At 46.9% G+C, this 16,834-nt stretch overlaps 1 protein-coding gene across 1 annotated transcript in view; it reads right to left on the bottom strand.

Moving 5' to 3' along the window:
• Nucleotides 1-61: 61 nt before the first annotated feature.
• The window catches only part of LOC101063757 (myomegalin-like), a 29,144-nt gene continuing 12,371 nt past the window's right edge, over nt 62-16,834 (bottom strand). The window contains 39 exon segments of the mRNA XM_029831704.1: nt 62-2,203; nt 3,344-3,416; nt 3,596-3,642; nt 3,729-3,867; nt 3,974-4,117; nt 4,197-4,417; nt 4,549-4,650; nt 4,754-4,990; nt 5,210-5,331; nt 5,425-5,614; nt 5,686-5,802; nt 6,016-6,147; nt 6,231-6,455; nt 6,549-6,716; nt 6,797-6,898; nt 6,977-7,224; nt 8,091-8,145; nt 8,246-8,363; nt 8,451-8,568; nt 8,663-8,877; nt 8,962-9,243; nt 9,246-9,403; nt 9,493-9,697; nt 10,035-10,365; nt 10,453-10,690; nt 12,607-12,746; nt 12,818-12,924; nt 13,016-13,090; nt 13,168-13,275; nt 13,353-13,535; nt 13,613-13,807; nt 13,986-14,165; nt 14,267-14,404; nt 14,575-14,673; nt 14,759-14,917; nt 15,001-15,225; nt 15,310-15,402; nt 15,488-15,607; nt 15,690-15,827. Coding sequence (XP_029687564.1) covers nt 2,073-2,203; nt 3,344-3,416; nt 3,596-3,642; nt 3,729-3,867; nt 3,974-4,117; nt 4,197-4,417; nt 4,549-4,650; nt 4,754-4,990; nt 5,210-5,331; nt 5,425-5,614; nt 5,686-5,802; nt 6,016-6,147; nt 6,231-6,455; nt 6,549-6,716; nt 6,797-6,898; nt 6,977-7,224; nt 8,091-8,145; nt 8,246-8,363; nt 8,451-8,568; nt 8,663-8,877; nt 8,962-9,243; nt 9,246-9,403; nt 9,493-9,697; nt 10,035-10,365; nt 10,453-10,690; nt 12,607-12,746; nt 12,818-12,924; nt 13,016-13,090; nt 13,168-13,275; nt 13,353-13,535; nt 13,613-13,807; nt 13,986-14,165; nt 14,267-14,404; nt 14,575-14,673; nt 14,759-14,917; nt 15,001-15,225; nt 15,310-15,402; nt 15,488-15,607; nt 15,690-15,827 — 6,078 coding nt within the window. The 3' untranslated portion in view covers nt 62-2,072.

Raw genomic sequence — 16,834 nt, forward strand, 5'->3', positions numbered from 1 at the left:
GATGTGAGGGAATTTTTTAAGAACAATGAAAAAAACCCAACATGAAATACAAAATACAATCTCACAGGAGCTTTTAAAGCACTTTATTCAGTCTTTCTCACACTCTTTCAGTAATACTTCCAGCACAGCACACCTTTAACTGTCATCAGAGACAGGATCCATATATGTCCTGAATCGGCATTCTAGTTGATTACGCACTGCTTTCCCATCACATCAAATGGCTTTATTTACATATGCATATACAGTATCAGGCTATAACTCCTCGCTCAACAAACAATTAAAAGGCTTTGTTTACACTCTAAGGTGCTCGGTGGGTACATTCCACAATCTTTGCATTCGTTTGACTAGTCTCCCAAAAAAAATCTTTAAACTTCAATCAGAATTTGATGACATACTTGGCTACTTTCAGAGGCCTCGAGTGCAAGCAAAACCTGATTCAGCACATCGAAGCCGATGCGGCTTTAGTATGAAGCTGCTTCTACCGGTGAGAGCTGATTAAAGCAGCTTCCACACTAAATTTAATGCAAGCGAAGCAACAGAGCTTTGTTACAGGTGAACAGGAAGTGGATAAAGAGTCAAACCCGAGGACGCGGTTTGAGATTTCACCTGCGTCTATTGGAGTTGAAGTTGACGCAACATCTTACAGCAACGTAGCGACTCGAATAATTAGCTTCAGAAACTGATGGCTATTGCACGGCTACCCAGAAAATCAACTTTGCAAACTTTGGAGGTGTGTTTACACGTTCTCTCTCACACACACGCGCGTGCACATATACAAGAGGCTCCTTCAGAGAAACGCAAGAATATTTACAGCATAAAATGGCAAATATACAGCAAGAAACACAAGGTGAACCAAAAAGAGAGCAAGACCCAGTAGCATGCCAAAGTTTGTATCATCTCTAAGAATTTAGTCTAAACTGACATGGGAATGCAAATATGGCCCAAACTAAAAGAAATGAGAGAGAATAGCATGTGGCCTTGCAACTAACATTTAGTTTTGGTCCAAAAAGATTAAAAAGAGCTGAATTTCCACTGCAGCTCTCTGTGGTTCTGCCACAAAAAGTCACCCAGTCTGATCCATGCAGAGTTCCCCAATAAGGCAAGAAACTGAAGATTTCAAACTTTGGCAAGTATTGGCGTTCCCTCATTCTGTGGCTTGGATTTTAACATTTACAACTGCTGCCATGCATCAACACTTCAGAGTAAAACATACAATCAGTGACCGTGTCATTAGTATGAACAATACGAGTGAGAATAATAATCCAGTGTCAAGCAATGAAATAATCATGACCTGCTGCAGCATGAAAAACCTTATTGCACATGCTCGTATGAGAACTCCCGCAGAGGAGCTTGAATACGCGTGTTTTCTAAACTGGTTTCAGCAGATTACGTTGTTATTAACATATTCTGAGGTCTCAGAATCACTGATCACAGAACCTTAACTTCAGCAGGAAGATGCTAAAAAGCACCAGCGGGCACAAAAGATGGAGGGAAGTGCTGCCTGATAACAGCAGATTCATGCCCCCTCTCTCTTCAACAGTGCTGTGAAACACCTGTAGGCATTACTGTTCTTTGCATTGTATTTGCGATTGTTTTTTAAAAGCGCCATGAGGCGTAAACTCTGAATTCGTGTGGCAGCTAACATCGAGGATGTCTAAGTGAGGCTTTTTCCCGCAGAATTCCTCTCACATTCCACAATATAACATGCTTGAACATCTCATCTGTCCACCAGCTGTCTGGATCCAGGACCAGGATGCTTTTAGATACACGTCTGGGCGAGCACCCTCGCCCCGTTCCAGCAGCGGGACTACCTTTCCTGAAACCATCAGAGGCACGTGACACACCCTTTCTTCTGTCGTACATGCGATGGAGGCAAACTGCTGACGGCGTCACTCGAGGGCGCGTAGTGGGAGGGGCTAAGAGTGACAGGAAGTTGGGGAGGAGGGAGGGTATGGAAGACCTCTGGAGGCCTGATAGAGCTGAAGTCAGGGGGGATGGGCAAAGGCTTTTGCGGAGGGTCTGGTGGCGGTGGAGGTCAGAGGTGACGGTGCTGAGGCTGGTTCTTCTCAAGTCTAAAGCAGGCATTGGCTGCTGCGCTTCCTGGCGGCAACGCGTGGACTGGCCGCAGCCCCAGAGGCAGCGCTGGGCTTCAGGAAACTGCGATCAACAGGCCGCCCTCTGCCAACACGTCCTGGTTCCTCAGCTAGATTTTGAGACACAGCCATACACAAGTCGTCATTCTACCCCTTCTTACCAATATTCTGGATTAAAATCAATAACTGCAAGGAATAAAATGTTGGCTTTTTTGGTAGGGAGCGGAAGCACATCAGAAGTTAGAACCAGTTCAGATTTGTAGAAAGTCCTCAGCCTCCTAAATGATGCACAACTTAATATAATGCAGGTGTAATTAATGCTGAAATATTCCTTTTAAACAATAAATCACACTTCATGATGGTGCTGCTAAGCTAACAAAGAGGTTTGTTTACCTGCAGATGTCACCTGCAGGATTAAAGACATGTCCACCAATAATTCACATCAAAATACTAACTTAGTACAAAATAACGATGTTAACTCGTACACGGCTGAATGAATGAATGGTGACTAAATGTTGTCTCTTTTGGGATGTTGATGGAAAGGAATCGAACTCTGACATCAACAAGCAAACGCGTGCAGTTGTGATGACAACCAAAGTTTTTTTAACCATGAAAAGCTGAGTGGATGATTAGCACATAAGTTATGGTGTTACCCCAATCCTCCGTTGCTCTCACACAAGCACATTTTGTCTCTGCCATTTGTTTCTGTCAATCATGTGTATTAAAACACTGCAGCATCAACACACTTGTAAAAACATGCACTATTTGGTTGCTATGACACCAGCCGTTGGACCTGAAGCTATAATTGAACACGCATGAAAACACGATTGCTGGTCGTCGTTCTACGAATAAATGTCTTTGATGTAAAAACAGTTAAAATTCAAACCCTGATACTTCTGTGCTACCCTGATACTTTATCATACTGCCTCTGTGAAACTTCACCTCCTTTTTAAGGTCAAAACATTAAATTCACTGACTCAAGCATGTAGCGCTTGTCAATGTAAATAACTGAAGAAGCACTTTAATGCCTTTAACTATATATTAATATCACATGAAGGATGGTGGCGCAGGGATGTTAGCATGGTTCAGAAAAAAAAGCTTATCCACGAGGCACCAGGGCCAGTCCCAGTCTCACATTTAGGTTCACACATGCATCTGAAGCGGGCGAGAGAACATGCAGATCAGCTGAGAACAAGAGAAGCACTGAGACGGCCTCCGGCTACAAATGTCACGCGGTGTCAGATGATTACCGGCATAAGGAGAGGAAGAGGAGGAGGAGGAGGAGGAGGAGGGGCTTAAAGAGGAAAGTCTCTGCTCATTCTTCTAAAGAGAGGGACAGGGGGGAGGACAGGAGAGGAGAAACAAATGCAGAACAAACAAGTGATGACATCAGTCAGGAAGGGACACCAGAGTCACGACAACACCTAATAATGGAACACATATTATCCACACATTTGCTGTACACACAGAGCTTCTCAGGTTTACTCAGTGAGTCCGCATACCTCTAAATTAGTCCTGGCTTTCTTCAGCACGTCACGAGTCCTCGACACTGCAGAGAACCACAGAGATGGCGGCTGCAGTTGCGCTCTCACGTCAAAAGAGTGTACACACGTTCTGCAAGGCGCTAACACCTACGCTGGTTGACGATAAAGTGCTCCATGCTCTCCTTGGTGCGGCTGGTGCTCCTCAGTCTTTGGACCGTCCCTTTCAGGACCTCCTCCTGCTCTGATATACGCAGTTTCAGGGACAGGATCTCCTCTTGCATACACTGCTCCTGCACACACACACACACACATGCAGTGAGCTGTGTGTTACTGTAAGCTGTCACAACTGGGTAAGCTGTTTGCCATTAGCTTTGTGAATTAGAACTCATTCCAAACCTTTTTGAGGCTTTGGATGGCGAGGTCTGTGCTGGGTAGTGCTGCTCTCCAGAACATCTTCAGCAGAGACATGGCCTCTTCCAGGATCTGTCTCAGAGTCTTGGTGTTGGACAGCAGACTCTTAACACACCCGTAGTCCAGGACCTGAAAGCACACGCAACATACATCTTGGTGTTTGTCTTTGAGCGTTGCAATTGTTGTCCTTGGTTCTACCGACTCTCACCAGCTCCTCGCTCTTTCTCTGGTGGTCCTCCAGCAACAGTGGGCTCAGGCAGGTCTGCAGAGTTGTCTCCATGCGTTGGACAAGGTTCCGACCCTCTAGAACCTGCTGCTGGAGGGCGCCAAAATCATCCACATGGCCTATGGCGTGGCGGCCATTACGGTTCGCAAAGGAACCGTCAGGGGCCTCCCCCTCCAGCTCAGAGTGAGGGTCCAAAGTGTCGGCTTGAGATTGAGAAGTGCAAGAATGAATTACCATGTCATGTTTATTACTGATTAGAACTTTTTAAAAATCACACCACAAAATGAGAGACAGATCAAGCTGTAGCCATGCAAGTGCGGATTAATAATCACACCATTGGCAGTGCTATGGCTGTCATCCACATCTGAGTAGGGAGGACCAGGAGACCCACAGTTAAAGAGACCAATGTCCCTTACTGGTGGAGATGGAGCAGGGTCTGCAGAGCACACAGATCAGGCTTGGACACAGCAAACCTCACCACAGCACTCTAAACTTTGCAATCGTGCTATTTACGACTGTGCCGAACACGCCTGTCTTACCGTGTAGCAGCTGTCGCCTGTAGAAGCTTTCTCTCTGAGGGCTGGCGGTAAGGGCAGAGAGGAAGGGGGCCCGTGGGGAGCCGACCCCGAGCCTCTGCTCTAGCTGCTTGTGGAGCTCCAGTTGTTTGAGGGCGCTGTTCTCCTGGACACTATTTTGTAGCTGAGCTCGCAGACTCCTCACCTCACCGAGCAGCTCCCCCAGCTCCACCGGGAGACCAGTAAGCTCACACAGGTAGCCTGAAGACGAAGGACACATCAAACCTGGATGGACATGTCTTTACTTCTGTGCTTGTTGTGAGTTGGAAGGACTGATAATCGTTAAACAGCAGTAAAAGTGGACTATGTTTTGTTTGCTGTAACCCTCACTGCCGCCACTAGATGGTAGTAGTGTACACAATTCGATGGATGTAACTGTGATTTAAAAAGACAGAGCATAAACAAACAAAATACACTGACCTTTGTTGGCCTTCGTGTTGGAACACATTCGATCGTACACTTGCAGTTCACTCTGCAGGGAGTGGATGAGCTCTCTGCTCTCACACAGCTGCTGCTGCAGAAGAGACACCTCATGCTGGAGCCTGAGGTTACACATTACCATCAGACAAAAATCAGCCCAATCCCAATAAAATCTGTCTGATCTATTTAATCAAAGCTAATGCAAACACATCAACCTGTTGATTTTCTCCTGGCTGGTCTGTCGTTCCTGCCTCAGCGCATGTATCTGCTGTCCCTGCTCCTGACTATGAGTCTGAAGCCGTCTCAGCTCCTCCTTCCACTGCTCTGCCTCCAGCTCCGCCTGTTTCAGCCTGGCACGAGCTGTGAACACCGCCTCGTGCAGCTGCATCACCTCCTGACATTTGTCTGTGGGTGCAGAAACGTGTCAACATGGCATTCCAAAACACAAACGTGAATAAAACTTTAATGGAACGTACCGGAGCTAGCCTGAAGACGCGATTGCAGACACAAGTTCTCCTCCTTCAGGACTCTGACCTCACTGGACAGCTGGGTGACTGTGTCTAGTCCCTGAATATAGATGTTTGTTGGTGCTCCTGGATAAATCAGAAGTTTTAAATATTAATTATGGTTAAAGCTTAATGTACACTGTGTGGCTAATGCCCCTGCTTCTGTGCCTGGCTTGTGTGTGTTCATTATTGGTGTGTTAAGGATGTGTTCAATGCACAGGTCAAATTCAGCATCACTAATTAGTGTGTGTGCAAATATTTCCGTTTCTTCCTTCTTCTAAGGTGTGAGAGCTACAGTACCTCCATCGCGCCCAGTGGTTGCCAGTCTGTCTTCTAGTTGCTGCCGGAGCCTCTCATTAGTCCTGATGGACTCTTCCAGGCGCTGCCGGAGACACCTCACCTCCCGCAGGTGTTCCTCTATCAAATTTACTCCTACAACCAAGCACCATTATGAGATCACTAAACCAACCAAACAACTGCTAATACATTTTTATTTTTAATGGCTACAGTCAGACCTGTCTGGCTGCAGCCCTGCTGTGGTCCTTGTCCAGAATAGCTTCCAACTGAGTGAGCCATGTTGTCCATTTCCCAGGAAGTCCCTCCTGTCATGTCAGACGGCAGCGAATGGCCTTCAGGAATGCCGCTAAGCTGATACTGCTGAAAGGCATGCTGGGAGAGCTGACTGTAGCTGGACAGATTGTGGGCACCAGGTGAGGGAGAGAAGAGGCCCTTGCCAAAACCTGTGAGTGCACCAACACACACAAGAATGAATGCAAGAAACACATCAAAGACAGATTCTGATTAGACACGCTCATCAGCCCCCAGCCCCTCACCCCTATTCTGCTCATTCATCTTTTTGTACAGTGTGTCCAGCTCTGGGCGAACGGCGATGACAGAGAGGGCCCTTGGTCGGAGGTCAGAAGTGACTTCCGTACCCCAGAGGTCAGGGCCAGAGGGGACAGAAAGACAGGAGGAGGAGAAGACAGGCTCACAGAAAAGGGCTGGAGGAGAATAACAGAAAATGAAGGAGGAGGAAAAGGAAATGTGGCTCATAACTAAAAGCCAGCTGTGAGTCTTGTACCTCTGGACTGGTTCAAACCCACAGCGGCTGAACAAAGCATGTTGGGACAACTGCTGGAGGACTTGAGGATAGATGGACGGACAGAAGGGGCAGATGGACGGACTGAAGAAAATGGAAATGAAAGAATAGGCAAGATCGTCCCACGCGGGAGAGGTGAGCATAAACCAACTGTGACAATACCGTCTAGTTCTGATCCGCCTTCCGGCTGCTGCAGCCGGTGCTCCTGTTGATATTCCCTGCTGTCCAGATCAGAGCACAGCTCCAAGTCCTCATTGGTTCTGCACTCGTCGGACACCGGGGACGTTCTGTCTGATGGGTCGGTGGTCTCGGACAGAGCCTGGCAGCTGGACGGCGTCTCTGGTCGCAGATTCAGCTTGGTGTGGAGGGACTCAATGATTTTATCTTTGTGCTGCAGCTCCTTACTCAACCTGGGTGCACACAAACAACATTTACAAGTGGCAGATATGACAGGTTAAAGTGTAAAAAGCTAAATAAATCGGCAGCATGATACAGATTGAAAGTAGAGACAGGAAATGCTGCTATAAACCGTTTCCCGACGTTAAGTCCTACAATCTGCAACTATTGATTGACAATATTACACTTTTTTTAGCCTTTAAAGCATCTGAATGAAGTTAGCCAATGCATATTTGCCTTACTGTTTTAGCCGACCCAGCATAAGCTCCCTGTTCCTCGCCAGCAGCGTCCTAACAAAAGCTTTCTCTTTCGCCTGTCCTCGATCAGAGGAGAAAGACCACAGAGACTCTCTGTATATGGAGCTGTTCTTAGAAATCATAGATTTCCAAAGAGGAGCCATTACTTCGGTTTAGTTGGAAAAAAATAATCCTTGTCGCATTCAAAAAAAATAGAGTCGAATGATGTTTCCTACAAATTATTGGATGGCATAAAAACTCAAATTAAGATTAAATTGAAAACCACAAGAAGCCCCGATAGAAAACCGCAAAATGCCGTCCGACTGAGCTGCTTAAACCCAGCTGAGGGCAGCCCTGCAAATCTATTCACCTAAAGCAACTTAAGAGCAAAGACTGCACGCTGGGCCTGTGTTTGGATTAACAGCAACCTTCTGTCTCCACCACGAGGAGCTGTCTGAGGGCATCACGTGACCCGCTGTAGCACAGCTAATCACAAGGACAGTTCAGCTACTCTGCAAAATAAGCTATTATCTTCCAGGGAGGTTCACAGGAGGAGTCAATCCTCACAAAGTTCACCTTATTTTCTTAATTGCAGGAGTTTAAATGCGTGTTAATGGTTTGGTTAAATGTTCGAACCGACCCACCGAAGTGCCAGCAGCTCGTGGTCTGTCTTATCACTGTGACTCTCTGCGTAGTCGCCTATTGGAATATAAAGAGAGGCAGGTTTGAGGAAACGGTAAAAATGTCAAATTAAGGCTTTAAAGCGAACAGGATGTGGGCGTGCACTGCTGGTCCTTACGTCCGCTGATCTTGGTGACAACTCGTTGTGCTAGAGCGATGTTCTGTGCCAGCTGCTCTCTGAAACTCTGACCCATGTAGTAATCGATGTCGTTGGCACGGAGCAGCTCCTCGAAGGCCTGAGAGGGCATGAAAACAATAAAAACAATTCCCACACTGACAGGAAAACTTGGTGAAGAACGACTGACTGCCTGCGTTTGCTGTACCTTGGTGGTATCGCCCATGTTCTGGGTGAGAATATGACAGACCCTCTGGCCCTCTCTCATCCTCTGCCTCAGGTGGGACAGCTCGCGCGCTTGTGTCTGGATCAGGGAGTTATACTTCCTGTGGCCAGAGGAAGAGGAGATTTCTGAGCGTCAGGCGCAGGAAATATGCTACAGGAACCTGTTACGCAATCAAAGTTCTAAAGCGCGCTCACCCAGGCCAGGTGGCACATTTGTTCTCCTCTGTTTGACCTTTGCCCTCCAGGTTGGAGCGCTTCAGCTGCACCTCCAGGGATGCGACTCGTTCCATCAGTTCTTGCAGTTCCCTGCTGGGTTTGGATGCAGAACGAACCCCCTGGGTGTCAGACATCCAGCCTTCATCGTCCTCCACGCCGCTGGGAGCTGGTGATGTCTCGAAGGCCCAGTTGACCTGAAGGACAAACAAAACGCATGAAACTTGGACCTCAAAGAAAAGACTGCTCATTAAATGAGGGTTGTATGATGTTTACAGCACCTTGCGCGGGGTGCGCTCCAAGCTGGAGGCGTAGTCGCTGGTGGCGGACAGGGAGCGGACGCGCATCTGCAGGCCGCGGATCACCTTGTGGCAGCGGGTCAGCTGAGAGCGCAGATCCTCGACCAGTTGCTGGAGATGAGCCGACTCACCTCGGCTGTTGCCGCCATACCAGCTACCGCCATCGGCCTCGTAGTCCTGAGGGAGTGAGAGCGACGTGCACATCTCCAGGTCATCAAAGTCTGCGGGTGAGAGAGGCAGCGGGTGAACTAATGGAGCGTCAGAGCGAGCAGCCATGGAGTTCCAGAATCTGGGGAGAGTTTGTTACCGGGGCTGCTGGCGTCTTCTCTCTCCGCTTCATTCTCACTGCGGCCGCATGTCTCATAACCCAGATCCTGGAGATCCACCTGCACCTGTTTACTGGCCCGCTGGACCGATGTCTCCGCTGCAGAGATGAGAATAATATTTAAATCCTTCGCGTTGATAAGTCTTTGACTGATGCCCCGGCCCTTTCTCTGCTGATCCCTCACTCACTCAGCAGCTCTCTGTAGTCCTTCAGCTGTTCGGCCTGAGCATGGACCGTGGCCTCTGACACCATCAGCCTTTCCTGCAGCTCTCTGTTTTCCTGATGGCTCAGGGCCAAATTGGAGCTCAGCTGGGCCGCCTGCTCACGGAGCTCCTCCTCGACATCCTGCCAGGTCTCCCCGACCTCGCCGCTGCCACCGGCAGTTTCAGACTCCTGTCACAAAATTTAAATGGTCCGTTAGGGAACAGCTCAGCTGGAAAACAACCTGATTAAAATTCACTTTAAAAGGAAATAGTCCTGCAGGTTTCAGCATCAACTGATGGTGATGTTTAAGCTTTCCATCACGTATTGGGAATCATCTCTTCTTAATGTTTTGTTTGCAAATATCGAGCTTTTTTCACTTACTTCTTGTATTGTATAGCTTTTACCTATTTTTAAACACAAAGTTACTTTTGCTTTATGCTTTAATCTGAAAATAAATCTTTAACATTCATGAGGAAAAACACGGGAAACAGTAAAACATTCAGAGGTCATGAAGGGGACACGTTACCGCCTGAAGTTGATAGTGGTGGGACGTCAGGGGCCTCGTGCACTGCCTCTTCCCTCTCTCGTTACTCAGGCTTAAACTAGGAGGACCTCGCTTCAACGCAGACACATTTTGTTTGTATGTTTCCTCTTCCTCCTCAGTATACTCCTCCTCTTCCTCCTCTTCCACCCTGTAGCTGTCTTCTTCCTCCTCCTCCTCCTCCTCCTCCTCCTCCTCCTCTTCCTCTCTTAGGGTCAGGTTCTTTTCTGTGTGTGTCCTCAGTGCCACGGCTCCGGCTCGTGCTTGGCTTTCTCCAAGGACTCGGTTCTCCAGCGGCAGCCTCTGTAGTTCACTCCTGTCGTGACAGTGTAACAGACAAATCAAGACACATGTAGCTGCTGAGGCAGCTGGACTGTTTGGCACCGCTGAGATGAATTTATACCTCATCTGGACCGCTGAGGTGTATCCACCTCCCTCGGGTTGTAAAGTGGATTCCTCAAGCTTGCCTTCCAGGGTCTTCTTAGCTTCCACAAGCTCTTTTACTTCAGATCTCTGAGGCAGGTCTCTCCCAGCCACAGAAGCGGAGCTTCTGGCCATCACTTGCTCATTTTCCTCCTCGATACTGTCTGTGAACTCATCGCTGCTGCCGTCTTCCTCATCCTCCTCTTCTGTGCTGAGCTCTGAAAACAGAAGAGCCGAATAAGGAAAATATCCACTTTGTTTTTTTCTTAATTCCCATTTGTTGATCATGTAAACCTCTTTGTCTTCCTTATGCTAACATTTAATCCTTCTGTAAACGTTCTACCTCAACTTTTCCATGACTCTGACTGGAAGTAAAGGACTTTACTGGTCATGAGACCAGAGTGGAAACGTTATGTCACACAGTGCAGCAGCCAGCCAAAAACACACCCGAAGCCGTGTTCTGGTACAAAAGTGGGCGTGTTCTTAAACACAACTGAGGCAAATCTGATGTATTTCCAGAGGGTACTATGTGCTTAACTGTGCTGCATGCTTCTTCTGTGTTATTGTGAAAATACACCTAAAGATTTGTGGCCATGGAGCAGAAACTGAGTGGAAAATTACTGACAGGAAGTTAATACACCCTTTGGCCAGTGTAATTCAAGTAGGCCTGGTTTTCCATGTAACACCCTTCTTTCATGAAATGTCCTTAAGTATGTTTAATTATTGCAAACATCTCCTCCCATTAAACGACTTTGTGGTTATTAATCAGTTTGCTCTGTGAGCTGAACTGACTGTACATGGAGGCGTGTTTACACAGGTTTGGTTTTATGTAGTTATTCTCCCTTCTTGTGTGGATGTTTATCTCACATCACTGAAGACAAACGTGGTCTTTATTGTTATGGATGAGGTGTAAACATGTTCACCTGAAACCTGGGTGTGATCAAACAGCCATGCACACACGTGTATCATGCCACAATCTCATGCATGAGGGACGCAAAAGACAAAACATATACAGACAGGAAAGGTGCAGTTTTTCATTAAAACTTTCAAGTCTTTCTCCAGATTGACTCCATCACTGGTAGAATGTGGCTTTAATTTACGTATTAGGACCAAGCATGGGGAGTGTTTTTACTGGGAATAATACTGCGGGTGGGGGTGGAGCGAGGGGATTTCAGGTTTGGGATGTTCGAGAAAAATCCCACTTATACACAACAAAAAGCTCTGGAGCAAAAACAAGCACGTTTTTATTTCTGCTGCATTTGAAATACAAAAAAAAAAAAGGTACCGTCTTTCCATATTCGAGGTTCAGAGATCAGGGCAGAGGTTTAAATAAGTTCTACCATGAATAAAATGGCCAGGTAGTCGGTCTGGAACTGAACATTTCATGTAACACAGTAACATATACTCAACATATTTCCCGGTTCCCATGGTTACAAAGCTGAACTTAAACAAGAAGGAACACTATTGATAAGAAACACCACATTAAACTGTCATTATGAGGTTTGCTGAGTAAATGAAGCTCTTGTATATCTTATGCACTGTCTACCTGTTGTGAGCACAGGTAGATAGGAAGCTGTTTAGGAAAGGGTCAACTGAAGTGAAGAAAACTAGTGTGGAACTTTGGCCACGTTATGATGTGAAACAAATGGTGAATGGCAGGACGTTTCACTGTAAGGCATGACCCCGAGTTTCTCCTCAGGACGTATAGTTGCAGTGACAGTAAGGCTGGAAAAATGGAATCATTAAGAGACAGTAGACAGAAATGGGAATACAGAACAAAATGCACCGCAAAGCAATACACAGGCAGTACTTCTTACCATATATTAAAACATATTCACAGCACACACAAGTATATGTATAAATAAGACACCTAATAATGGAGGACAACCTGAACAGGCTTCAGCTACTGTGAGGAGTAACGGTGGCGTGTTAATGGAGCAGTCTGCAGACTAAAAAAAGAGGGTTTCTCTCATCGTCTAAAGAGTAAATATGACCCTCGGCGGCTACAGACAGCTCCATTTGCCATCAAGAGTGTCAGAGTCACTCCACTGTGGTGTTGTCAGACAGAAAATGATGAGACGTTAGTGACAGCTGTCCCCAACAACCCCGGATGCTGGACTCTGCCCATCCCCACCTCCATAATCATGCTGCATTTCAGCTGCTCTTTCCAACTCCAGGGCCATGTTACGGGTCCGGCCTAGGACATCCTCAAGCTGTGCACGGAGGGCCTGAACTGAGTCCAGCTCAGTGTGGAGGCTCTGGATCTTCTCTGACCTGAAGGGGGAGAGAATGTTTTAGCAGTGAACTGCCTGACCTGCCTGTCGAGCTGGTGCAGCTTTCCTTACCAGTCACTCTTGTCTTGAATTTGCGCAAGATTCTGGTATAGCTTCTTTTCTGTCCTGAGAGCATCATTCAGCTGGTTGTACTCTAGCACAAGCTGCTTCAGCACAAACTAGATTACAGGTGATGGAAACAGATTTCAAATAGGGAACAAAACAACCAAATCTGGACTGACAAGCGGAAAAACAATCCCCATCACCTACCTGATGACCAGAGCTCTCCATCGAGTCTATGAGCTGCTGGTTACCCAGACTCAAACGCAGAGCAGATAGCTCTTTCTGTTCGAGACAGAGATGAGGTAAGAAAAAAAACAAAATGTAGTTTTTAGGCTTAATTACAGAGAATAAACAACTACCTGAGCTTCCCTCTCTTTTTTTAGCACCAGCTGCAACTCCTCCTGCAGTGTCTTCACCTCAGCCTCAGAGGATGGCAGCATGGATTCCTCCTGACCCTGCATCAGTTCCTGAGGGAACAATTTAAATGCGCGAGTTTGATGAAACATTGTTTTGCTATCCAGAAAGCTAAGGAATGAGCGCATACCTTGATAAATGCTTCTTTCTCTCTGAGCAGACTCTGCAGATGATCGGTCTCTGTTCCCATCGTTCTCTCCTTGTCCCGCTTCAGCTGGTGCAGCTCCTCCTCTGTTAATGACAGCTGTTTGCGGAGCTCCTGCATTTGGCTGCTCTGCTCGCTGATAACAATGGAGAGCCTGTAGGAATGGTCCTGCAAAGACATGAGCAATGATGTTGAAGGTGGGAAAGAAGTTATATTCTAATCAGCCAACCAGATGCACGGCCCACCTGCAGATACTGGTCTTTAGAGCTGAGGGTGTTCAGCATGTCGTCGACCAGCATTTGGTGCTCATTGGACTGGCGGCTCCGGTCTGACAGCAGTTCCTGGAAGAGCTTCTCTTTCAGTGCCAGTCGAGCTTTCAGCTCCTCTACAACCTCAGTGGGGCCAGCCTGAACTCGGGCAACAAGGGCAGCCGTCAGGTCCTGCACACCACAAATGCATGCAAACAATTAGCACCAGCCAAAGGCAGAGTCAGCATTCCTGTTATATTTGAGAACAAGCAGCACAGGTTTGACTGCACAGACTGGATTTTACAGGAGCGGTACAATAGCGGTTACAACAAATTACAATAAAAGCACATGGGAAATGTGAAAGTGTGACCTGTGTTTCCTGGCTTCGTGTCTGGAGAGCTGACTGAAGCTGGCTGATGATGATGTCTTTCTCCCTCTGAGTGTTCCTCTCCTTCTCTTCAGTCTGTTGCTTCAGCCACTGGAGGTTCCTGTAGGCCTCTGCTGCCTGCTCCAGCTCCAGCTCCTTACCACGCACCAACGCTTCCAGACTCTGATGGCCGCAGATGCAAATTGCAGTTAGCCAATAAACCCCATAAATCCAAATTTGAGCAGCATTTCTTTTGTATGTAACAATTAGCGTCATGAAAATACCGTCATGGTCTCTTCATTGCTTGAGAGAATGCAGCGGAGTCTCTCCAGGTCTCGCTCCTTCTCCCTGAGGGCCAGCTGCAGCCTCCTCACCTGACCCTCAAGTTCTTCCACACAGTGGTACTTTTCATCTATGGACCGCTGTAAACAGCAGAAGGAGGTTTAAAGCAAAGAACAGAACTCAATTCTGATTCTTCCATTATCTATTTTGGACAAATAAATTTAAATAAATGATAGAAATGGAATAGAAAGAACAGCCTTACTACCAGTGTTATTAGAATGTTATAAAAGTCTCTGTGTACGTGTTTCACCTCTAGAGCTCTGTCTCTATCTTTAATACGCTCCCTTAGCTTCTCAAGCAGAGCATCTCGTGGTTTGGTGCTACTTGTCTCCAGCATTTCTGCATATTCCTACAAGGAATATAAGGCATACGGTTATAATGAAGCTGCATGTTTAATAATCCAGGATCTGTAGTGTCGAGGTTACAAATTCCACCTGTAACTGCTGCTCTTTGTCCTGCAGCGAGTGTTTGAGCTGTGTGATGCTCCGGTCTTTTTCCTGCACTACCGCACATCTCTCTGCCTCGCTGTCCTTCAGAGCTGCCTCCTTAGCCTGGAGTTCTGAGCGACTTTTGTGAAGAGCGCAGCGGAGGTCCTGTAGGACACAGAACAGATTCTGGATGAGGCTTTATTCCTCTTTGACTGACTGCTTCGCTCAAACCTACAAAAGGCACCGACCTGGTTGTGTTTCTCAGTGACCTCCCTGTGCTGCAGCACTTCCTGTAGATCAGAGTTGAGTCTGTCCTTAAGTCTCACCAGGTCATCTCCTTGTCTCTGGCTCTGTCTCAGTCTCCTCTGGCTGGCCTCCAATTCCAGGCCAAGAGAGAACAGGGAACTCTGCACCCCAACCAGCTCGCTCTGCAGCTGAGCAAGCACCACAGACTCGCTGACCCCCTCTGGAGCCTAGATAGAGAATGACCAATGAAATACTGTCACATATGGTCAACCTAAAGCCTGTTTAATCACTACAGCTCCACCTCTCCTCACCTTGCTCTGAGCAAGCTGGTTGCGGTGGGCCAACTCTCGCAGCTTACACAGCGTGGTGTTCTGCCCTTCGATCAGCTGGTACAGCTCCTGAACCTTTAGGTAACATACATGAGCGCCCTGTCAAACAGGCCTCACTTCACGGTATCTATGCAGCAGTTCATGTACAGCAAGCACTCACCTCACGGTCTTTGGTGCTGTTGGACTCTGTGAGACCCTGGATGGTTCTTTCCTGACTTTGAGCTGCCTGACGGATCGAACGCAGCTCACGCTCCATTTCAGTAAGCTTCTCCTGTAGCTTCTGCAAACAGAACGAGAGAGGAACATCGGACTCAAACGTGAGTGTCTCAAACATGTACAAATATTGAATAAACGAGGCAGACCATGTTGTTGGCCTCGCTCTCCTGGATCTTGGCTTGCAGGGACTGGACCTGCAGCTGGGCCTTCTGCAGCTCGTTGACACACTGACCAGCTGCACACTCATACTGGTTTAATTGACTTTGCTGCTCCTCAACGAGGCTCTGAAGGCAGAGATGAAATAGTTCAGCAATATAAAGATTTAAAAGGAACACGTTCGTGAGAAATACAGATGCTGGGTGCAGCTCGGCATTCCGAGTAGATTATGCAATGTGTGTACATTTTTTAAATCCTATGACTGGGAAGGACCACGCGTGAGTTTGCATGATTGACAGGACTTAAAGTGTCCCAAGACGCTATTATATTTACATAACCACCAAAATTATGATACTCTGAATTATAGCTGCAATTAAATTGAAAATCTAGCATTTTAAATAAAAAAAATAAATAAAAGAATAATACTACTTTAAAAATACATTCCCATATTAGCCAGCCAGCTTGGGGACAACAGGGTGATCTAGCATTTTTATGGATCACAGTGCCTTGAGGGCTGAGTGGAAATAGGCCAATGGTAGAATCACTCTCTCTAACTGTCTGCCCACATGTACCTACTTCAGCTGGATGATCAGACATTTGTGGTCACGGAAGAATATTTAGGAAAGAAAATTCACGTGACAATGACAGGTCAGCTATTCTGACCAGAGCAGATTTGTAAAGGTAAGCGTCCCACGTCATGTGTCAAAGCTTAATGATGCCTGACTGTTTATGTAAAGTATTCCATACATAGAAAACTAAGCACACACACACACACACACACACACCCTACCACTCTCATCCTGTCACTTAAGCTTGTGTGAGAGGATTTAAGTGACAGGATTATGAGGCTAATTAAGATAAAAATGTGGTCAATATAATCGGTTTTGTGGGAAGGCTGCAGAGTTTGTCCACACTCAAAACAGCCGAGTTAATTTATTCAAAGTTCAGTCAAATTTTTTCAAATACAATCCTCAGCAGCAGCAGCAGCAGCGATTACAGCGCCATCCAGGTCAATGATTTATACCTGGTGGGGAGGTGGAGGAGGATACTCTCTGTATTCTTCTTCAAACAAATGTTCTAATTCAGCGAGATCTTCCACAAATCCAACATCCAGCCTGATCATGGGGGTTTCCGC

The sequence above is a fragment of the Takifugu rubripes genome, chromosome 22 (genome assembly GCF_901000725.2).
Source record: "Takifugu rubripes chromosome 22, fTakRub1.2, whole genome shotgun sequence".
Lineage (NCBI taxonomy): Eukaryota > Metazoa > Chordata > Actinopteri > Tetraodontiformes > Tetraodontidae > Takifugu > Takifugu rubripes.